Raw genomic sequence first — 25,934 nt, forward strand, 5'->3', positions numbered from 1 at the left:
TAAAACAATATAATTTTACAATACTTTCACAATAAACCATTTGAAGAAATTATTAAAATATATTAGACGTACCACTGTTGCATCAGTAATTGCGACAAAGCATAATACTCGGAAATTACCTAACAGAACCAACAACTGTTATAAAAACCAAGTTATACTGACTATAAATGCATGCCAAATCTTTTACATCATATGGTCCTTTCCAACTGTTTCCACTGTCATTAGTTATCATCATTAGTATCTTCCTCTCCTTGGTTTTATTATCTTGTCTAATACACATTAGAATCGCGATTCCATCTTCCTTATTTGTCACAATTGGTACTAGATTTTGAATGCAGCTGTGCAGTAAATAGTAAATATATATTATTTTTAAATGTATTAAGAACCATCACTGTAATTTTATAAAGGTTATTAATTTAGAATAAAGAGTTCAATGTTAACAATTTAACATTTTTCAAAGGTAGTTTTATATAATTAAAGTATTGTTAATAAAGTGTAAATATTAGTTTGTTTGTATTCCAATTTACTTATTAATAAATAATAAAAATTGTCAATTAGCCCAGGCTGGTCAACATATTTCAGACTTTATTTATTTACTATAATCCTTTATATTACCTTGCATCATGTTCTTTCAAAATCACTTGTGAATGTTGCCATTGTATCCGAGTCTCGTTGATAAGTGTTCCCCTGCGCATTACTACTGAGTTGTTTTGTTCACAAAAGACAAGACCATTAGTGTTTATATAAATAACAGTTGGTTGCCTAAAAAACAAGAAAACCTCCTTCTTACTAAAAAAAAAACCAGTTTCTAAAGTTAATTAAAAAAACGTTGTATACTGTAATGAATCTCCCACAATTAAATAAAAACTATTTGGATTTTTCAAAGAAAGCAGATTGTAAAATGTCAACATATTCTGTAGATTGAGAAATGGATATACATAGTGCGTACATTAAACAAATGTTAAAATGGATTAATTAAGGATTAAAGAGGGACATTTAAATAATATTATGGTTATGCTAATTCTCTGGTAGCCGATTTAAATAAAATAAATGAATACTATGCAAGTTTAAGTATGAATAAAATAATTATTATTTATAGATTTTTTTTTCATGACAGGGCAGCCCTTTGAACGAGTGTAACAAAACATTTGACAAAACAAAACAATCAGATTTATTTAGCAACATACATAAGGCTCTTTGCCTACATGAAACAGTTCCAAAAAGATTGCAAACAATTTAATAAGAATTTTGTAGATCAGTTTATAGGCAATTTATAAGCATGGGAAATTATTTTGCAACCAATCAAATTGTTTCGTGAATAAAACGACTAATATGTTTACATCGCTGTAAACTTAAGCAGCTATAACTGTTGCTTTTGGGTGGTTGTACAGTACGTCGAATAATTATGCATGTAAATGATGTTTCCTTTGTGTGATCTTTAGAATATTAATAGTACTTTGCACTGTAATCATTTTAAACAGCACAGCAAATGGTTTATTTGAAATTCCACGTCCCTCAAAAATGTATTATAAACATTTCATTTTAAGTATAACCTCCAATTTAAAATTTCCTTTCTTAATACTATGATTGAAGTTTTAGTTAACAAGGCCATATTTATGGCTGCAGTCGCGTGCTCAAGTCAGTGTTTACCGACCGACCGACCGACCAACCGACCGACATAGCGAGCTGTATACTGACTAAACATGTTAATAAGATGATACCAGTTCAAACAAATAATTTAATTTACCTGTAAATGTTACCTGATTCAATATTATCAGTGAAGACATCCCCTGTAGAAAAAAGAAAAACACTAATCATATATATAGGTTCAATATTCTTATTTGTATCATAAATGATTTGTTTTGTGTACTGTAATGTCAAATGAAAAATCTTTCAATATTAAAAAGACACCTTTATTTTCTTTAATTCTTCAGTTTTTTTTAGAAACATTTGGTTTCAAGAACATTATGAACATCCATATTTTCAAAAACGAAACAAATCCAAGTACATTAAAGCCAACCTTTAATGTATTTACACGTTATCATTTGGAAAACATTAGGATTTTTTTTTCATAACTGGTATTTATATTTTTAATCAAAGATTTTAAAAGGAATATAGGCTTAATGTTTATGAATGTTTATGTCATAATTATACAGTATATAGTTTACAGTACTACTAAAAAGCGAAGCTCCGTAAACTATGGGCCGTGGCTCAAATTTGGGCTGTGTAACTCTTTTGTAACACACTTACTATCCTGCAATCGCGGAATTACGTTTGTTATGCTGGTAGCCACACATTGATGTACTGTACTGTTTTAATTGATTAGTTAATTAATTTGTATAACCCAAGCAAGCTATGCCTAATTGGCATTGCGCATGTGTAAGTTTGGTACACATAACTAATGGTTACGCTTCAGTAATTCTATTGCATTATATTGTATCACTTCACCAACTTACAGGCTACAAAATAGGCCTGTGGGCCCCAGCTTGAGAAATGGAAAAGTAAAAACAACGTTAAAGTTTTAGTGATGTCATAAGCACCTTATTTTTAACGTAATACGCAGCTTACAAGAAACAGTGAAGTGCCGAGACAATGAAATTCTTTCAGGTTCAGATTATCTTGTCGAAAACAAGATGATATTGACGGAATGAAAAACAAAATTACATACGTTATTAGTTATGGCAATTTAATATAAAATCTTACGGTTTCTGACACGACACAGTGTTTCAGTGTTTCAATAACATTTATTTAAGATGGTCACAATAAATCACAAACAATATTACAATAAACTGACGATATCATGTGCGTTATAAAGGAGAAAAACTAGATTGTGCTGGTTTCTTGTTTTACATTGGCCTGAAAATCAGCGCAATGTTTACCCTCCAAATAAAAACAATACAAATGCAATTTCTGGAGACGTACAGCCGATATTTTTAAAATGTTCTTACCTCAGCCACAACCATGGTTGGGCTAAGGTATATTTACTTCATTATGTTGGTAAATGGTATAACTGGATGGCCGGGTCACGACTTGGTCTCGAGAACTGTATTTTAGTCCGTAAAATAAAAATGTAAATAATGTATGTAATGTTACATCGTCAGAAAGTATTTGTGGATATGTTAACTTGATTTAAATTATTATCATAATGAAAAAAACTATAACAAAATACTTACATGGTGCATAGAGATTTGCTGTGATTTCATGAGTTATGTTCTTCTTACGCAGATTACATATGTACACTCCAGCATCAGTTAAAACTACCTTTTTGAATTCTAACCGTGTTTCATCAAGACCAATAGTTCCTTTGTTTGCTTCTTCTACCTGTTTTATCCTCTGCATTGATTCACTAGAAGACCTTATCAGTTCCTTTCCATCAAAAGTCTTCTTATACCAACTAACAACAATATCTTTATCACTTTCATATTTGCAAGTTAAAACAGCATTTTCTCCAGGTGTTGCAAAACAATCATCCATGTCTTTAAAAAAATATTTAACAAATGAGAGAATAGCAAGGAAAGTAGTCACTGTTAGCTATGTAGTAGAATTATTATAATAGATGCAAATAAACAATGTTGTATTACTCCACTTCATTTAAAAAACAGGCTTACACTTGATTAAAGTGGGAAATACTATACAGTATATAAGATTCAACTAGACATACATTTTCACTAGATGGAGAATCTAAAAAACTATTTTTCCTCAAATAATTAGGTATTTTTAAACGAAAGAGCGGGACAATCCAAGAAACCCGTAGCTCGTCTGAGGCCCTTAACCAACGGACAAAAAGACAAGAAATTAAATATGATTAGTAAATGCATTTGGAAGATGGATAGATAGCATACACAGACATGACCTACTCATTGTGATAGGAGATGAAAATGAAGGGTATGGAGATTTAATGAGGAAACATGGCATTGGAAAAAAGAAGCGAAAATAAAGAAAAACTTGTCGACGGTTGCGGACTAAACAGCTTAAAAGTGATAACTGGTACAATCTTTTCACATAGAAATATACACAAATACATCTGGAAATACACAGGAGTGAAAAACATCCACAATAGATCATAAAAAAAATCAGTAAGCAACAAAGTTCATCCATAAGAGACATTCCTGTTATGAGAGTTGCTGACATCGCAAGTGACCATCTAAATCGTACGCAAATTCAACTGAAACTAACAAGTAAGCATCAGCACAGAAGTAGCAGGATTACGTTTGACACTAATGAGCTTGAACATTCTGAGAGGAGCAGACAGTCGGTGAGGAAGACATTGGGGAAAGAAATGCAGTAACAGTATAACTGCATACAAGGAAACTGGAAAAGAAGTACTTGGCTACAAGATGCAATAACAAAAGCCAAGCATAACTAAGTACTCGTGGAAGAGAAAATTGATTGTCTTGTCTGGAATAATGGAAAATTGAGACAACGGGAAATTGAATATCTTTCAATACAAATGCTTTAAGAAGAATCTTGAAGATCAGATGTTGTGTTTAACATAGAAATAATTAGCAAAACTAAAGTTAACATAATTAGTGATGAAGTGTAAATAAGAATGTATGTAGAAGTAGCTAGATAGGCAATGTTCTGACAATAAATTGTATAAAATAAATAAATTTAATTGTATGCCCGCATTATCATGGATACCGGAAGGGTCGACCCAAAACAGCCTGGAAAGAGATCGTGTAATGAAGCGGAGGCTTGGTGGTTATGATGCTTGGCTACCACTCCAAGGGTCCTGGGTTCAAGTCCCGTCACATGTCAGGATTTTTTTCTAAGGACCTAATTACTCCACTCCCAAAGTAATAAGACTTTGTTTATGTAGAGCATCTTGTGTATATGTTTGTCTTGTGAACCTCTGAGAGTCCCTAATGATCAGCAATAGCTGGATGGATCACCCTCATTAAATATGGTTTAAAAAATAAATTTAAAAAAATAAATAAATAAACAAAAGCTAGAAAAAGATCTGATTGGAGAGAACACGTTGTAGCCTTATGGAACACTCGGCCCAAAGAGGATAGGTAGGTATAACACATTGTATGCAAATAGATAATTACAGGTGTAATTAGAAAATAACTTTGTTTAAAAAAAGAGAGTTTAATTGCATCTTGTTTTAATGTTAAAAAGGCAATAGCTCTTTAAATTATACTTACCTTGTACATACAAATTTGCTGTGATTCCATGCGTTACTTTCTCAATCTTGCCCTCTACAGATGTCATATTCTTACTCAGTTCACAGATGTACTCTCCTGCATCATCAAAAGTTACCTTTTCAAACTCTAAAATTGATTTTGTACTGTCAAAGGTTGCTTTGTATCTTCCCTGTATTCTTGTTGCCATATTTGATTCATCAGAAGACCACATAAATTTCTTTCCATCGAAAGTCTTTTTATACCAATTAACAGCAATCTCTTTATCCTCACTTTCATACTTGCAAGTTAAAACAGCCTTTCCTCCAGATTTTAGAAAACAATCATTCATGTCTTTAAAAAGTAATAAATTCAATTTTTTTTTAACGAAATACCTGTTTTCTGCTGCATAACGCTGATTTAAAAATAGATTAAAAAATTTTTGCTAAATTTGTGCTCATAAAAAAAGTGTTTCAATCATCAGTGAGTGGCAATAAACGAAAGAAACGTTAACAATACTCAATATGCAATGCGCTTAGTAGGCGGTCAAATATTTTTCCAATTGTTATGCTACTAGAAAATTTAGGTGAATTTATGAAAACAGTAATTATAAATAGGTGTTTTTTGGCAGCAAAAATAACATGATTAAGTGGATAAACTATTTATCAATACTTAAATGTTTGTCGTTGTACAGAAGGAGCAAAATTATAGAGTAATACACTTATCAACGTTAAGATAATATTCCATACATTCAATTTATCTAAAAATAATTAACATCAATTAAGAATGCAGTAATATAGTATATTCAACAAACATGGAGATATAAAATAAGTACTTCCATAGTTGAATTAAACCAAAACTTGTCACAAGATGTAACTGGATAGTGTTTCAATTTGTTGTTCAGGTGTTGCTAATGTTTGCTAATATTTCTTAATACTCTTTCACGGTAAATTTGCTCATGTAGGTTATTTAACTTGGCATTATATACTTACAGCCCAGATTTACAACTTCTAAATTGCAGTTTGCAAAGTAAACAATCTCCTTTTTATCTGTCACAAATTTGAAGCGGTAGTTACCAGCATCAGAATGTTCAACTTTTGAAATTGTAAGATATCCTCCACGCATTTCTCTATCATATTGTACACACAATCTGCCAGAACATTTTGAACTTCCAACTTTCTTCCATTTCCCGGATTCAAATTTTTCAAAAATAAATTCATCAATTTTTTGAGGAATTGTTGATAACATACAAAAACTAATGATAGCGTCTTCTGCTAAGCAAATTATACTTTTTTCTTTTGTCCATACTGGATCTAAAACAACAAACAAATGCCATGTATGTTAAATATGTGTTTATCTGTAAATACCAATGGTATTATTCTAAAAAGAATTAACGAATATATATATATATATATATATATATATATATATAAACACAAGAGGCAAAGAACATTAATTCTAAACCGCCCGGTGATATACTGAAATTTAATTAATTAATTTGAAACGATAAAGATGAGGAAAATCTGTGAGAATGAGAAAAAGTCGCCCCAACCGAGACTCGAACTCGGACCGCCTGCTTGATATGCAGATGTCCTAACCATTAGACCACTGGGGCTTTCATGGTATTGTTCGAACTCGATTGGATAACGACTCTTTAACACTCTCGGCGTGGTACGGCGGAACAGCACTAGTCCTCAGTTGTACGCACGCGCAACAGAGATCAAATTGATACGCCCTCATCTTTCAGTATTTTTATTCACGAGGCGGGATCTCCGAAGAGATACTTTTATATATATAAACACATTAGGCAAAGAACATTAAACATCGAGTTTGAACAATACCATGAAAGCCCCAGTGGTCTAATGGTTAGGGCAACTGCATATCAAGCAGACGGTCCGAGTTCGAGTCTCGGTTGGGGCGACTTTTTCGGAAATTACGGAATTACCAAAACAAATTTTAATTTAGTATCTAAAATAAATGTTTAAAATAGGAATAGTACAGCATAGGCAGATCCAGGGGTTACGGGGAAGGGCGGCCTGGATTTTCTCTAAATATTTTAATATTTCAATGCAAAATATAAAACAGTAGGTTGAGTTTAGCACATTGTTTTACAATGCATATGCACTACACACCATACCACCGCGCCTTATTTCCTAAATCCGTTACTGTACAGTATTCATAAATTATTTTAAAAAAAATTACCTATAGCTGCTACTGTCAGCTTTGTAGATTCTTTCAGACTTTTTTCTCCAGCAATTGGATGAATTTCACATTGATACTTCCCAGTATCACCAATTACAACATTGTTTATTTTCTTTAACGAGAGAATGCTATTTTGGTAACAGTTAACTTCAAAATTAGGATCTTTAGAACAATCCTCGATTTCTGTTGTGCCATCTTCTTTAATCTTCTTCCACTTGTAACCTGTTAACGGCCTATCTGCTGGTCCATATCTGCACTTCATTTCAAAATTATCGATACCAAGTCTTGCTGAGTACTCTGGGTTTACAATCTTTATCCCTTTAAAACATAACATAATGTTTAAAAATATCATATAAATCATACATTTTGCCCGTTTTAGATTTTATTTAACAGGTACAAAGTAATTCAAACTGTGGTTTAAGTGATAAATGAACTGAAACCGAGTATAACATAACCCGTTTGCACACAAAGCAAGATTATCTTATATTAGATGAGATAGTTTTTATTTTAATATCAAAGTAGATTTACTTGGTATTTTGTACATATTTTGTAATTATATGGATATAAATGGAAAATCAAAAAGTTAAAACAGGTCATATCTAAATGTCTAATTTATATATCTAGTGGAATTGGTGAATCAATCTAATTAAAAATATAAAAACACAGCAAGTGGAGGTGGGTGGTGTTCAATTAACATATTACACCGCAACTGCATTGCATTGCAACTGATTCCCTCACTGATTTCTTTGTAACAAAAATAGGCATATTAATATTGAAGCAATATATTGGTACAAAAACATGCAAAAGGCAAATCTGAAAATTCAAATAATAAAGCATTCAAAGACATGAATTAAAAAATCAATATTAGCAAATGCTACAATAGTATACAGACCTATCGTTTAAAACAAATTCCTGGCACTCGTGAGAGAAGACGAAAAAAGTCGAAATAATTTCCTATAGTGCTCAGTATCTTTCTTATAAGCCTATTTTGTCCCCAAACCTAACCATTTTGATATGCTTCTCTTGTAGTACGATATGTATAACTATGCATTCATTCAATAAACCAGTAACATCACATCAATATGAAAAATAGACATTTTCAATAAATTGTATGAAAGATTTACTTGTTAAGATGGCGATCATAAAAAAATTGTTATAAAAAGATGAAACAATAACATAGATACCGGAGTGAAAAATAATCAATTAAAATACAATTAAAAAACTCACAATAAACAGATAAACTGTTGCGAACTGGATGTTGCTGTCTACTGCCCTCTATGTTGCAGCTGTACGCCCCTGAATCAGATCCTACAGGATTTTGAACTCTTAGGCTGATTCTCCCTCTACCATTAGTAAACACTTTAAAAGACAATTTATACACAGGTATGTCCAATCATCTTTTTTATATGCTTTTAATTTAATTAATTATTTCAAAGTTAATTAAGCAACAAATAATATTATTTCATCTATATTTATATATTGACTTGTTCTAACATACAATAATATAAATAAGCTTTGAAACTTGATCAATTCTCATCCATCATCTCATCATCAATAATCTCATCATCAATGTATAACTGTAAAATTGAAATAATGTATATTAATGTTACTTACTTGAATATGAAGTTTCAGATCTAAAGAAAAAGAAAAACTGTAATAATAATATTTTTCAGGGAAATATATAAGATTGACTAGGTACATCCATACCATCCACATATCAGAATGTCATACAAGTTTGTTCATTTCTGGATGGTTATTGGATGATAAAAAGGTGCAGTTGCCAATGCACCTTTTAGGCATTATGGTTGGAGTACAGTACTTAATTTTGAATTACTTTGTATAAAACCGTTTAAACAATTCCATGAACTGTTATTTTCACAATAAAATGAAATCATATATCCTGACAGATCCTGAACAGGTAAAAGCAATGTACAAAAAAGCAACCCATTTTAATGATTACAAAATCCACTACAAAAACATTACTAATTTACGCAGGCACACTTATGCACTACAAAAATCTAAGAAACAAGAATATTTAAAAAGAACTGCATTTGAACGATTGAAATGAAATGTAAAATATACAGGGTATGCTTATACCCAGTGGTGTAATTTTAATAAATAGAACAGTAGCCATGATTTTTATATTATGCTTGTGAAACCATTAAGGTATTTATTAGAGCTCATAATAATTGTATAATCTCTTGTAGCTACTGGATGAATTATATAGATAATATTTTGCTAGGCCACAGTGCTTTGATAAAAGAAATAAAATTAATTTCAAATTTAGAGTTAAAAATGCAATTTCAAACCGTCTTAAAATGAGCAATTAAATGAATCTGACGGATGGATATACGGTAAACCGTATTTTGCGCTATAGGAATTGTAAACCATTAACCATATATTTTATGTATGTTATGATGTTTTTTCCTAATAATATCAAATATGTCATCTAATAATTATCGATCTATAATTTCTCCTGTTTCATATATTTTTTTTGTTATATAATATATATAGAAATGTTATTGTGCTACATGATTATGTTAAAAATAAGTATTTTCTTATCAGTGGGTGGATAGTTCAAATTACACAGTAAAATTCCCATTCGTTTGTATACAAACGTTGTAAATAAATAGAGATTCGTTATTTAGAAACAATTTGGAAAAATAAACGGTGTGGTAAAAAATATTATCAGATGACTAAATATAGGTAATATAACTTGAATTTTAGCCTACGTTTCTGGTGTTTTTATTCAACTTCAGATTTTTATTTTCATGCTATAGCAAACATTATCCACTGTATACCCAAAGACTTGTTTTTATTGCACTGTTTTCATTTTATAGGGTTCACCGGACATGGGATTACATTGGTTAAACTACCTAACTATACATATAAATAAACGGAACCCTTCAAGAACAGAATTATCATAGGTGATAATAAAGTAGAATAGTGAACATTATAGCAGCATAAAAAAGAATGTGTAGCTTAAAACCTGAACAAAAACATAAATGTTTTTGGACATTGGTTCAATTGAAGTGATTGTAATGTTGATGAGTAAAAAAACCATGTGAGTAAACAATTTAAACAAAATAAAATTTGCTGGAAGTTGATTTATAATCTACAAACCATTACCTTTGTTCGTCTTTCCCTACAACAAAAGAAAACAAGAAACAAAACATAAACAGTACATTATTGAAACATAGCTATGGCATGATAAGTAAAATAAAAACTATTTTTATAGGCCTATATTTTTAAAAATTACAAGTTTAAAGAGTATGTACAAGTATGTGTATTTTGCAATTATTTAAGTCGTTTCCATTGAAAATCATTAGGACATTTTTAAAATCTTATAGCCAATGTATTTTTGTTCACTCAAAACTTTCTTTACGTCGCTTTTGTAAACAAACCGCTAACCCGAATCACGTCATGTTTGGTACCTATCTGTTCGAAAAATATACCTACCATCATTTTTAAAAACCTAAGGGATTTTTTTTAATCTAGCCAATGGAAATTGATTTCATTAAGGTGTAAGGTTGCTGAAATTTCTAACAAGAATTTGTGAATCCTTTACTGTGATTGGCTATAGAGAAAAATTACGTTCTCTGATTGGCTGACGCTTTTCTTTATGATGAAACGGCATCGTAGTTTCTCGAATAAACGTTTCAATATTTAGGAAGTTAATCGTTATTTTTATCCATATATTTTTTAAAGATGTATTGTCCCTTTAACTAATTCCAAAACAAATAAAAATAAAAAGATTTTTTAAAAAAGTGGGTCATTCTAATGTATCATAATAGATATTAACTTTTTTTAACGTTTTTTTGTTCAAAAAATAACTTTGACTTCCATTCAAAGTTTTCGATCAAAACATTTCTCATAATGCAACGCGCTGGTCTGGCTACTCTGTGTGCATAATCATAAAACTTCCTTGCAATCTGTATGAAAACACCTTCTCAACCGTGACGACTCTTCATTTACTTTTGCTCGCGACGAGCGATATATTTTCGACTTGTTTGCCATTATTGAGAAGAAAATAGTGAGTTAAAAAAAAAAGAAAATAGCGAGTTTTAACACACACCTATTCCTGATATTACTGTTTATCCAAACGGCATTGAAAAATTACTCAATGTACTCGCACCAAATAAAGCTCCAGGGCCTGATGGAATACATCCACGTATTTTAAAGGAATTAGCCACTGAACTGGCCCCTATTTTAACAATAATCTACCAATGCTCACTAGACACTAGCTCACCAAGGACTGGAAATTAGCAAACATCACCCCGATTTTCAAAAAGGGGGAGAGAACTAAACCAAGCAATTATAGGCCATTATCGCTTACTTCGGTGTGCTGTAAGTTGCTTGAACACGTAGTCCACTCTAACATTATGAACTATTTTGATAAACACCATACTCTTACCGATCAACAACACGGATTTAGGAGCAAGCATTCGTGCGAAACGCAACTTATCCAAACTGTACATGATCTCACCTTTGCACAAAATAGCCAAAATGTTGTAGTGATGGCTTCTCAAAGGCGTTTGATGTAGTAGCACATCAGCGTTTACTTCTTAAATTATCACATTATGGGATCTGCGGCAAACTTAATCATTGGATTTCGCATTTCTTACAAACCGATCACAGCGAGTAATTGTAGGCGGCGAGCACTCCAGGCTGCGTCTTGTATAACACAATTAAAACCAAAAATGATTCAAAATTGCTGCAGCAAGATCTCGACACTCTGTCAATATGGCAGAGAAAATGGCAGATGTCCTTCAATTCTCCTCAGAATTGCGGCATCAAAAAACCCAATTGCCGAACAATACAGTCTTAGAAATGTCTGTAAAAAGGTCACTAAAGCAACTACATACACTGCACTTGTAAGGCCAACCTAGGAATGTTGTTCGGGTTTGGACCCCTTCACCACTGAACACACACACAAAATTGGTAAAATTCAACGGCGAGCAGCCATAATGGTCCATAACAACTATGATTGGCAACAGAGCGTAACAGAACTAATGAAAGATCTGAATTGGGAACCACTTTCCTTAAGGCGAAAAACATCACGTCTTGTTACTTTACATAAAGTGGTGGGGGGTGGAGGCGGCATCTGGCTCTGCCACTCCATTCTTATCTGGCGCCGGCTCAAAGGCAAACCCGTCGATCTTCAACCAGCAAATCATTCATACAACACCAAACACGCACTGATACCTACAAGTTCTCATATGTGCTGAGAACAACTAGGGACTGGAACGAACTACCTCCAAATATACAGAACATTAAAGAAAGTGAATCTTCCAAGGAAGCATTAAAGGAACACTTAAAAAAATATCACCTGAAATCAGAGACTAAATATCAAAGACTCCGCATGCGCACAAACCCTGCTTGTTTTGATCCTTAAGGATCGTTAAGCAGTACTAGAAAGAAGAAGGCCTTATCAAAGCATTATATTCTTCTTTTCTTATGATTTTGAATTAAACACACAATAAGTGTCTTTCAATTTCTTGACAAGCTTTCCTTGGGACATTTCCATATATGGTGTTTGCTCCTCATTATCTATTATTATTCCGAGTTACAAAATAACCATTTTAAACTATTTTAGGGACAATATTGAGAATTATCAAGTTCTCTGTAATAACAGTGTTTAATTGTATTGATTATAATATGATTTTTTTTTTATCAGTATACATTAAACCATGAACAATCAACAAGACTCGAACCTAGTACCTAGCATGTAAAACACACGCGGTACACGTGCCACTACATTTTGCTTCTCCACTAAATCTGACATAAACTTTGGAACCTCTGGATAAGTTAATTAGAAATTAAAAAATAACAAAATGAGTGTACATTATAATCATAAAATATATCGCCCTCAATAGATAGAGGTATTCATTATATTCTTGTTATTCTTTCTTTTAAGGTGTGTATACTGCATACTATATTACTGTACTGTCTTTTTGATTCCCAAACCTCAAAATCATTATAAGATGGTGCCCGACGATATTGTACAGGCAACGGCTAGTATGTTTGATTTTAAAAAATTATATATAGATGTACTAAAAAAACAATAATAACATTTACCTGTAGTTTCACCAGATGTTTCTTGATGTCCTGCTAGAAGTGTACTATCTTCATTATCATCAGGAATTATCTTTGAAAAAAACAGCATCAAATCAATGAATAGCTATCACATCAACAATGTAATTGTAGTCTACTATTACAATATGTATTGGCTTATTTTACTAAAATTAATCGCTTTAAGAAATCAAAATGGCCACGTTTACAAAGTATACAACGCTTCATAATTCTAGCTAGTTTAGGTTGAAAATGGTTTGTCCTGTTGATTACGACCAGGTTCCACATAAACCAACATAAACAAAACATTGTTGATATTGTTTTCCACTAGAAAATACATATTTAATGGAATAGAAAGTGGCAGATTATGCCTATAACATCCGGCAAAGAAATACAAAAAAAAAATGCGCAAATCAGAGCTTGGGAATTTACGTACCGACGTATGAGCGCTCATGTGAATTGAACAGCTTAAGAGACATGATCAAAATGAAAATCGCAGCTATTCGCTCTCGTAGTGAAAAATAAAAGATTTGCACATGTTTTGGTTGTGGTCAGTAGCTGACAATTCAGCATACAGATACATTACTGATGATCTGAGGCTGTTTTTTCCTTTGCTCACTCTGTCTATTCTTAAAGTTTAACTTATGTCCAAAAAGGTTCGTGTATGTAAAGTAAACTACTTTAAAAAAGGAAAACAAAAATTGAAGAACAAAATTTCTACAACCAACTATCAGTAAACATGTTTATTTATTTCTTTGTAGTTCTAACCATTAAGTTTAATTAATGAAAATAAGGTTTCTATAGAAATCATAAATTACCTCATTTTGTCCAGACTTTGTTGATTCTTGTGCAGCGGTATCCTCTGTATGCTTAGGTGAGCTTGGTTTGGTATCAGGGATCTCTGCACCTTCAGGACCTTCTCTTTCTTTAACCATCATCTCACACTCTTCACCACCTCTGCTTTATAGTTTAAACAAAATTAAAATAAAATAAATCAGGATCAAGAATTTCAATAGGCATAGTTATTTTAAAGAATATCTGACTTTTGATGGTGTTTATTAATTCTGTGTGTGTGTTTTGGACAAAAAAAATAAATAATATGAATTCGTTTATCACAAATAATTTAGGCCCAAACTGCACTAGAAATATGATACTATTGGCTGCTGCATACCGAACTCAGTACAGTAGTAATTGCAATTTCCATGAAAACAATACCACCAAAATATATCTTGAATTATATAACCATACATTAAAATAATTATCATACATAATAGAACTATATAAATTATTATAATATTTAAAACTAAACTTACTTGTTTCCATGCTTCGTTTTATCTTTATCTTTTACATTTTTTATATAGGGACAAAATAATAGTAAATAAGTTTAAATTAATGTATACAACACTTACTGATAACGGATTTTCATTATATTTAACCATCTCTATGATAATCTCAATGTGTATAATGTCTCAGTGTAGATGCAGTGTAGTTTATCAAGCCTAAAAATATTACTACCATAAGACATTTTAAATGTACATTATTTATACTTTTTCTACTTTTAAGAAGCATGGATTGAAAAAAAAATGGGGAAAAAATCTGGAATTAATTACCCAGTACGAAAAAAGAAATATAACTTACATGATTTGTTAGAGTATTCAACACAAAAAAATCCACAAAAGTAAACACAGCAATAACAGACATACTGACAGACCGTTTTACAACTACTGAATTGCTTTTGATTTTTACCAAGCACCTTGTTGTCATCGTAACTGGCTTGCCTCCTTCAACTGTGGCTATATCAATATCTTTATCGCTCCACTCAATATTCTTGTAATGCATAAAATCTGAAAATTTAAATTGAAAATAATATTATTTTTAAATAAATCATTTAAATGGACTACCATTTAATTAATAAATTAATAAAAAAGACAAAGTTTTTTGTAATCATCAATTCATATAAATAAAATGTAATTTTAACAAATTGATATATTTTCAAGCGCTCCCGCAGCAATATGAATATCTTAATGTCATGTTATGTAAAATCTTGCAATTAAGAAGAAAATTAATAATTAAGGGAAAAGACACTTTACTTACAAACAAAAAGCAGTAACCATAGCAACAAACCAACACAAATCACAAGCAGGACAATGTACAATATTACTGAACCTCCTGCAATACCTACAAAAACAATTCACAATCTTTATAATAGGCCATATTAAAATAAAGTGTAAACAAATGTTAAAAAACAAAACCTTGCAATTAAATTATTGCTTATTTTACGAGTTTAGAATATATTACTTAAACTTACAATCTTCGGAATGACCTATTGACTGACAATGTAAAAGTTAAATGTGTATATATTGTATATATGTGTAAAATGTGACAACAAGTTCATCGACATTATCTGTTTATTCGAAATTTAGGTATTTAGCCTATGTGTTAGTTGTGTATGCACAATATAACTATATTCACTTTTTTATACTTCAGGATTCAAATTAACTTCAAGGTAAATTAAAACCATGGAAATAGGGAAATGTGTGTGAAAGGGCATACAAAATTCCAGCAAGCACAGGGAATTAGCCTAGGAAAAAAGATTTTGAAACTTTTTAAGCAGCTAGAACATCTATAATTATTTTATTTATCTCATACTCACACGAACTACCACCCCACTCCATCCAGCCAATCTGTATCACGTTTAATATTGTTATTACCTGCACTACATTTCTCTAACGTTGTTTCATTGAGCCTTGCATTCTCCGCATATGCATGTAAGATTAGATTGGCATATCTCATTATTAATTTCTATAGTTGCTGTATTTTCTCCTTTCTTCACTCCTTCTCCATCTTGTAATATAGATACCGATGCTGGCTTGGGATAGCCCTTTACAGTACAGGTTGCAAAACCATCTTCAAGTGTAAAAGTAATAGCAATATCTAAAAAAGAGACAAAATCATTGCAGATAAATTGTTAATTAACATATTTAATAAAAATATATTTTGATGTAATTAGCCCTACAAGTATTAAATACAAAATATTGGTATCCTAATTAATGTTTACATACAATATACTATTAACTGTTTTCCCACACTTGTTTTAGCATCATCTCCTTTAAACTGATCACTTTCTGCTTTACATGTATATTTCCCATCATCTTCTTCAGTAGCTGATTTAATCATAAGAACAGAGTATGTACTGTTATTTGCAATATCATATCTAGGGTGTTTTATGTCGATTGTCTGTCCATCTTGATACCAAGTAATGCGAGGAAAAAGATTACTTTCAGGTTTAATACAAGTAAATGTCACTGATTGACCTTTATCGACAGAACTTGCTGAGGCTTCAATAACTGGTTTATCTAAGTCTGAAACAAGAATTGTGAAAGTATTAATTAGCTGTTGTAAACAAAATCTACTGAAATACACCGTTAAACAGTAAACAAAGCCAACCCAGACATTGTTAGGCCTCCAATAGTGTACTGTGTGCAATCGAGAAATTCTACATGCAAAATTGCAGTTATACACCAACAACTTCAACTCCTGTGATTGAATTAAAATGTTATACAGTACATAGGTATACCGTCCGACATGGCTCATTAGAACTTTTATTTGCTTTTTATAAGAGTATTTTTGTTCTTCAATTTTTACCAAATTCTGTTACTACAGTGGAGATGGTGAAAAATATTTCTCATGTATTTTGTTGCAAACACATTAAACATACCATTTCAATTCATAAACATAACTTTAAATTTATTATTTAATTGACTGATTATTTATGTGCTATGTATTTAAATCTTAAATAAAATGAAATAAATAAAATAGTACTACGACGTATTAGTAAAGACAAGTAAATTATATCTTTTTAATATAATTATATTATTTGTTTATATATCAGAGTGTAGATTGAATTTAATAATAATATGTATATAAAATAATAATATATAAATCCAAAGGCAAATAACTGAAAAAAATGACAATGCTGTGGGTATCAGTGGCTGGATCTCAATGGAGATACAAATAAAAAAGCGAAAAGCTAAATCAAAACGATAAAGATAAAATAATAATATATATATATACATTTTAAAGAAAACAATCACTTTAACTCTGCAGAGTTTTTATGATATTGAAAAATGCTGTGCTCACAATATACAGTTAGTATAGATGTATTTGATCTTTTAATGATTCCACTTGACGTTTGTATCTGACACTGAAATATTCGTTGAGAGTCAGATCTGTTTGGCAGTGACATAAACATGTCTGCTATCCCAAGTGTTTCATTTAATTCAAATCGGCCATTTATTATCTTCTTATCATTGACAATGCCAAGTTGAATTAATTTCCAATCTTCATTTATTTCATCCCATTGTATTGCAGCAGGTGTAGTAGAAGTAACTTGTGAATAATCACAAGGTATCCTCACTTCAGCTTCACCTTCCTTGACTTCTTGGTCGGATGTTGTCACCAATCGACCATGGGCTTCTGCTAAAAGAACACCAAATGATTAGTTTAGAGAAAACAGCCATCAATTTTAGAGTGAACATATTACCTGTAAACCTTAGAAAATAGGCTTGAGTTTAGACGGTGTTATACATTACTGCTAAAGTGAATGTACTGTACTATCAGTTATCTGTAGATGATAGACAATTGGGTTTTGATAATTGACCACATACAGTAAAAATAGTACAAGTGGCATCTATATGGTTTGAGTTTGAACAATGTATACAATGCGAGTAATTCCATTGTAATAAAATTAAAATTCAGACAAAGTTTATGAACCCACTAAAGAAGAGTTCTTTGCTTTACTATGGATTCTGGAATAGGACTGTTAAATTCAGGGATCATGCAACTTAAGTAGACATAAGTCAAAGAAACACTGAATGAACTGTGAATCATTATGTGCTAGCACAATTTAATTGAAATGTAAAGATGCAAATCGATTAAATGTGAATAATTATTAAACAAATGTATGTCTGACTAACCTTTATGGTAATATCCAGTAATAGGCATACTGCTAAACAATACAGAATTACAAAAGACTGAAACAAAAATGCAATATTTCTATTGTATATTATAAATACTGTACAAAACAAGTAGACCCTGGGCTGACAAAATTAATCTATGCGTAAACCAATTCAGGACTGGGTAACACTGAATAATCGATAAGATCATAAGTAACAATTGTGTTGCCTACTTACAGTAGGTCTCCTGTAATATATAAGAATGGAACAAACATCAGCTGGGCCTTATAAGCAGAAAAGAAAAGTTGCATACAGCAGCAACTTTCACACAGAGTGATTCACCTCCATTGATAGAAACCACCACACAAAATATAATTTGACAATGGCAAACAAATCGCCTTATAGTGGCACACGTTAGAACAGTAAAAAACTCAATAAAGATTATCTTACGTAATGTAAATTTAGTATATTTTTACATTAATAGGCCTAACTAAGGATACACTGCATAATATTAGATCTACTAGATTCTATAGAACATAAATTAGTGTAATAATTGTAAATTGAAAATCCGTTGCCATTATTTGTAGTTACCAGGCCTACTGGAAATTATTCGCATGTTTTTTATATACTTATGCCAGTGAGTTGTTAAATATACTATGCAACAAATTCTCTCTTAAAATACACAACAATCGTAAAGCCATAGTACTTACTTTATGCCTACTAGGAGCTATTCTAATCATACTTTCTTAATATAACCTATTTTTTAACAATTCACTGGAAGCGGTAGGCCTACAGCAGACATGTTAATCGGAATACCAACAACAGCGTATCAAAGATCGTATAAGTATCTGGCCTATGTAAATATGAATTATTTGATGTAAACAATTATAACCACCAAACGAGCATGATTGATTTTTATTGGTTGATGAAGTCGTTCATTGTGCAGTCATAACCGCTTTTTTATGGTTTAACCTTTCACATTCGACAATACAACAACGAAGGCGCGCAAATTGAATACATTAAAAACCTACATAATCGCTATTATAGGCATATTTCCTTTTCAAAATTAAGTGGTTCAGGCACGTAGTCACTGATGTAGTCATTTTCGTTTTAATTTATCATTGGTCTTGCTTACGACTATTTGCACATTCTATAATACACTGTAATAAATAAATGACTCAAGACGTCACATTCAACATTTTGCACACTAGGCATACATACAGAGAGTTTCATAAATGTGATAAAAATCACTTTCAATCGTCAGGTAGAATGCTTTGAGTCTAAAATGTTGAAATTTAGTCTTTTATTGATATATTTTCCTCTAGATTTGCATTGAGCACTTTTCTTCATTCATACAGTAGCTTGCATGAATCATTTCAATACGGACAGTGTGTATTGTATTATCAACCAATTAAATTAGAAAGTATACCTATTTATTTGAGTTAAAAAACGGCATGAAATTGTAGCGGAATCATGTCTCAAATCACAATTTAGTGGTTAAGAAATACATTTGTACGTTTTACCAAAAACAAAATCATTGTTCATGGTTCTTCTAAGAAATAATAAAAATTACCGTTTAGTGTTGTCCATCCCCAAACCTTTTTCAATTAATTATTTGTGAACCTTTTCTATGTCTTAATAATGCATAAATACATGACAGTTCAGTACTTTATAGGTTATAGGTGATAGGTATATTCATAATGTTGCGTATCACATATTGTTACTTCAAAGCTCATTTACAGACATGAACCTGGTTCACAGGCATGAATCTTATAATATTACAATTTGAATATAAACATATTTTGTATAGGAATGCATGATCAATGTGTTGTTATACACGCACATAGCCTTTAGTCCGCCCTCTATAGTAATGATAATAATGTATAATGTAGGCCTGTATTGAAATGTCATACAAAAGCGTTTCATTGCAAATTGCGTGACCCCTAAGTTATAACAAGGCCAACAGCCATTAAGTCGCGTGCTACAATGCATAGTGATACCGGACCGACAGACAGACCGACAGACAGACCGACAGACCGACAGACAGACCGACAGACATAGTGAACTATACTGACCGAAATTACTGAAGATGTTTAAAAATGTTGAAATGTTTAAAAACACTTATATTTTTTTAATTTACACGTGCGTAGCCTGTCACTTTTGACGTGCTCGTATAACGTAATTTCTAGTTGAAAAGTAAGTCAAGAAAACTGAAATCGGGCAAAAAGAGTGCGCACTCATGGCAATTTTGTAAACGCTTAAAATTGCCTGAAACGTACTCTTATTTCAATGAAAAAAATTTTTGACAATTTTAAGCGCGCGTACGCATGCATTACTTGCGCTACGCACGTAATTGTATTGCCATATGATGATTTATGCCCTGAAATTTATGAGTACCAAATTTTATTTAATTGTGATTCATGGTTGTAAAGATATGATTACAAACGTGATTTCGTTAAATCGTGCGTAGACCGCGTAATTTTTTATTGCGCACCGTGAAAACATAACCACATCGATTCCTGGCCATAAGGAATATACTGTGAAAAATTGACTTAGCTAGATTAAACTGATATCAAGATAAGGTCAGAAAGCGATAAAACGCATAGTGATACCGGACTGACAGACAGACCGACAGACAGACCGACAGACAGACAGACCGACCGACAGACCGACCGACAGACCGACCGACCGACATAGTGAACTATAGAGTCGCGTCGCGACTAAAAACAATCCATAATATTATGGTTATAGATCTGGAGAAGTGCGTTGCGGATCTTTGACTATCTACTATGATTTACTTTAAGTTCTGTTCTACTCAATGTGAGTCAACGAAAATAATGTTTTTCGTGATATTTGAGGTAATAAATAAACCGCTTAAGCCTATGATGTATTACTTAAAAAACCAGTCCAATAGAAAGGGAGAGAGGAGGGATGAATGGATGTTGGGGTTGGAAAGGAGGTGTGATGCTGAGTATAGATTGTACGTGCTAAACGAATATTCATCATAAATAATAATTTACCTATCTTACCTAGAGGTGATAGCAGGAAAACATTGAATAAAGAAGTATACACATTGCGAATGAGTTGAACAACCCAATACTTGAAATATGCTATCATTAATTTTTTATTTGAATATGTTGCACTCTTATTTACTACTGTACTGAGACTATTTGATATACTAATATCGTATTTCTAAGTGTTGCTGTGTACATTTTTGCTCAAGAACTAAGCCTACATTGCGGTAATGTAATTAGGTTATATGCATGATATGCATATAACCTCTTGATTCTGTCAGGATCTTTATTAGGTTATATGCATATAACCTCTTGATTCTTTTTTGTCTTGTGTGAGTTCTTCTCACGTTTATTTAAATTCTCATTGATGAATATATTATATACATATAAATACATTTGTGATAATTAAAAGTAAGTGTTTAAAGTAGTTAAAATACAGGTATATTTACATAATAAGATGCCAGAATTCAGTATTAACCATATTTTTCTCATTTAAAATTTTAGATACGATGTTAATTAAAATGTAGAAAAAAAAAGGCGGTAAAATACCTCTTGATTCTGTCAGGATCTTTATTTATTTATTTATTGGTTATCCGCCTCAAGCGGATAAGCCCTTGGAATTGTAGTGTTTCTTTTTTTTATTATTCTTCCATATTTCCGCCACTTGTTGTGTTCAGCTTTTCTCTGCAACGTGTTAACATAACATGTTGTAACTTTGTAAACATTTAGACATTTAACTGAAGTTGTACTGCGAAGCTTTTGGACGCTGTCAGAGCCACGTAGCGTAAGTTACGCGCGAATTTCTGAAATTCTTAAATTGATCATAACTTCGAAACAAATATATATTTTTTAACAAAATTTTCAGCCACGGTTGCTTCACATCAATTGTAAACTGTTTTATCGCTACCGAATTTTGTAACATTAGAAAGTGCGCGCGTAAACGGCGTTTGAAATTTTAAAATGCTTCAAATCATTTTCTGATTAAATTAGCGCACGTTTCAGGTCATTTTAAGCGTTTAAAAAATTCCCACCAGATGCGCACATTTTCACGCGCGCACGGCGCAGGGAACGCGTATGGGCCTTTTTTTGCATAGATTGTGTTTTTCAAACTTCAGTTAACAATTTTGCGTTATTTTATTCACTATTCAACTTGAAATGGCGTTCCACGAGCACGTTAAACATGACTGGTTGCGCACGTAAAATGTCTAATAATTGTGAAAATGTTGCAAAATATGTCTACTTTTAAAAATGATACAGTTCATCAAAATGCAAGGTTACCCCCATTTTTTTTTTTTTCTTGCAGTGTATGAATCATAGGTGTGATTTATTATAGTGTTGAATGCTAAAACGTGTTTGATGGCTACATTATGTGCATATTAAATATAAGTTTTGAAATTTTGATCATCAAACAAACACTAACATTTTCAAAGAGCAAAACAATAAACATAACGTTTATCTTTTTTCTTCACATTTTAATATATAAAACTTGAAAGTATCAACTTTCATAATATGTTACTGTTTAAAATGTGTGAAGATTTCATCATAGTAAAAATTATGATTTAGTTTGATAGGTAATAATCAACTTGCATCGAGGGGTTCACGACATACCGAATGAACGAGTAATTGTTCTTCGGATTTTCTTCAGCAGGTGCTCATATGACTCGATGTGTAGTGCAACCGACTTTGGTATCAGAGGTACCGGGATCGAATCCCGTCATGGGAAAATAATTAAATAAAAGGATTTATTTGCTTATTACACTGAAAGGGAGTTTTATTTTCGAATAGGCTACTTTTTGGAATTTGGAATTGATTGAAAAGTACTTGAATGCGCAAGATACGTTTGTTGCGGGCGGATAACCAAACTCGTCCTCAAGTGACGAGTTAAGATCTAGTTTATTTATTCTTTCCTTAGCACTATTTTGTCCGTGAATTGTCTTGGCATCAGTTTCATCTAGCTAAGTCAATTTTTCAGAGTATATTCCTTATGGCCAGGAATCGATGTGGTTATGTTTTCACGGTGCGCAATCATAAATTACGCGGTCTACGCGCGATTTAATGAAATCACGTTTGTAATCATATCTTCACAAGCATGAATCACTTTTAAACAAAATTTGGTACTCATAAATTTCAGGTCATATTTCATCATATGGCAATATAATTACGTGCGTAGCGCATATAACGCCTGCGTACGCGCGCTTAAAAGTTTTAAAATTGTCAACATTTATTTTCGATGAAGTTAGAGTACGTTTCAGGCAATTTTAAGCGTTTAAAAAATTGCCACGAGTGCGCAGAATTTTGCACGCGCACTGCGCGTTAAACGTTAATGCGCACTCTTTTTGCCCGATTTCTGTTTTACAACCTTTCTTTAATAATATCATCATATTTGATTCACTTTTCAACTCGAAATTGCGTTATACAAGCACGTCAAAAGTGACAGGCTACGCACGTATAAGTTAACAAAATAGTGAAAATATGCTAAATTTTAAAATTAATATATATCGTCAGAATGCTGGGGAACACCTATTTTTTATTTCATTTTCTTGAAGTGTATGTATCATATGTATGATTTATTATCAAATTAAGAGAACAAAAGTTGATTAAGTCATCATTAATTGCATATTGAATTAAAAAAAATTAATTTCGACAATCAAACAAATTTTGACATTTTCTTAGGCCGAAATAACAAACTTAACATTAACTTTCTTTCTTAAGAATTTCATATATTAAAGTTAAAAGTATATAGTTTGACAGTGCATCATTTTTTTAAATTTTTAAAGATGTCATCATAGTAATAAATTATAATTCATTGCGGTATGTAATAATCTATCTGCACCAAAGTGGCTACTGAATAGTAAATACACGGAGGAATCTTTCTACATGTTTTAATAAGTTGTGTATGGCTCGGTGGTCTGTGCTCGTGTCTATAGCATTCAAGGTACCGAGATCGAGCCTCACCTTGGGTAACGAAACGAAATAAGATTTTTTTTTTTATTATTTGTATTCTTTGTTCAATTTTATTTCTTAGTGTATAGATTATACACATGATTTATAATGAAATCTAGATAAAAAGAAACTTATGTCTTTATTATTATGTAACAAATGTGGTTTATGACATTATACGCAGAGGGATCTTTGATCGGATTGCGATACCGGCTATTGTACTTGCGTTAGCAAGATCCTAGCATATATTATAAATAATTAAAGATTCTGAGAAAATCAATCAATCAATCAATATATCTTTTACAAATCAATTATCTTTATTTTAATCAATGCATATAACCTATAATTCGTCATAGTGACGAATTAAATCTAGTTTATTTATTGGTTATCCGCCTCAAGCGGATAAGCCCTTGGAATTGTAGTGTTACTTTTTTTGGTTATCCGCCTCAAGCGGATAAGCCCTTGGAATTGTAGTGTTACTTTTTTGGTTATCCGCCTCAAGCGGATAACCTTTGTTATTGTAGTGTTACTTTTTTTTTTTTATTATTCTTCTTTCTTTCTCAGATTTTGTGCACGCGTTTTCTCTTCAACGTGTTAACATAACATGTTGTAACTTGGTCAACATTTAGACATTTAACTGAAGATGTTCTGCTAAGCTTTTGGACGCTGTCAGATCCGCGTAGCGTAAGTCACGCGCGATTTTCTGAAAATCTTAAATCGGTCATAACTTCGAAACCGATAAATATTTTTTAACGAAATTTTCTGCCACGTTTTCTTCACATCAATGGCTAACTTTTGGAATGTTTAACAAATTTTTGGAGATTAGAAAGTTTTCGCGTAAATTGCGTTTGAAATATTTTACTCTTCTTATTTTGTGCACGCTGTTTCTCTTCAACGTGTAAACATAATATGTTGTAACTTGTTCAGCATTTAGACATTTTACTGAAGTTGTCCAGCCAAGCCTTTTGACGATGTCAGAGCCGCGTAGCGTAAGTTACGCGTGATTTTCTGAAAATCTTAAATTGGTTATAACTTCGAAACAAATGAATATTTTTTAACTTCATTTTCAGTCACGTTTGCTTCACATCAATAGTTAACTTTTTTAACGCTACCGCAATTTGTAACATTAGAAAGTGCGCGCGTAAATGGCGTTTGAAATTTTAAAATGCTTCAAATCAATTTCTGATTAAATTAGAGCACGATTCAGGTCATTTTAAGCGTTTAAAAAATTGCCACTGGTGCGCACATTTTTACGCGCGCACGGCGCAGGGAACACATATGAACATTTCTTTTACACGATTTGTGTTTTTAAATCTTCGGTTAACAATTTTACGTTATTTTATTCACTTTTCAACTTGAAATGGCGTTCTACGAGCACGTTAAACATGACAGGTTGCGCACGAAAACGTCAACAAATTGTGAAAATGTTGCAAAATATGTCTACTTTTAAAAATGAAACAGTTCATCAGAATGCAAGGTTACCCCCATTTTTTATTTTATTTTCTTGCAGTGTATTAATCATAGGTCTAATTTATTATAGTCTTGAATGTTAAAAAGTGTTTGATAGCTACATTGTTTGCATATTAAATGTAATTTTTGAAATAATTATCAACAAACAAACATAAACA

At 31.8% G+C, this 25,934-nt stretch overlaps 2 protein-coding genes across 2 annotated transcripts in view; both read right to left on the reverse strand.

Annotated features, from left to right (window-relative positions):
• LOC144835436 (uncharacterized) overlaps positions 1–25,934 on the reverse strand; it is a 200,910-nt gene that overhangs the window by 1,822 nt on the left and 173,154 nt on the right. The window lies entirely within an intron of this gene.
• On the reverse strand, positions 116–10,492 carry LOC144858810 (contactin-3-like). The gene is made up of 10 exons (XM_078714927.1): positions 10,455–10,492; positions 8,940–8,959; positions 8,553–8,684; positions 7,326–7,643; positions 6,116–6,436; positions 5,148–5,477; positions 3,174–3,476; positions 1,748–1,790; positions 616–762; positions 116–338 (listed from the first exon to the last, which is right to left on the reverse strand). Coding segments are annotated over exons 2-10 (1,818 nt in total). The 5' UTR covers positions 8,941–8,959; positions 10,455–10,492.

Source organism: Antedon bifida, chromosome 2, assembly GCF_963402885.1.
Source record: "Antedon bifida chromosome 2, ecAntBifi1.1, whole genome shotgun sequence".
In the NCBI taxonomy this organism is placed as follows: Eukaryota; Metazoa; Echinodermata; class Crinoidea; order Comatulida; family Antedonidae; genus Antedon; species Antedon bifida.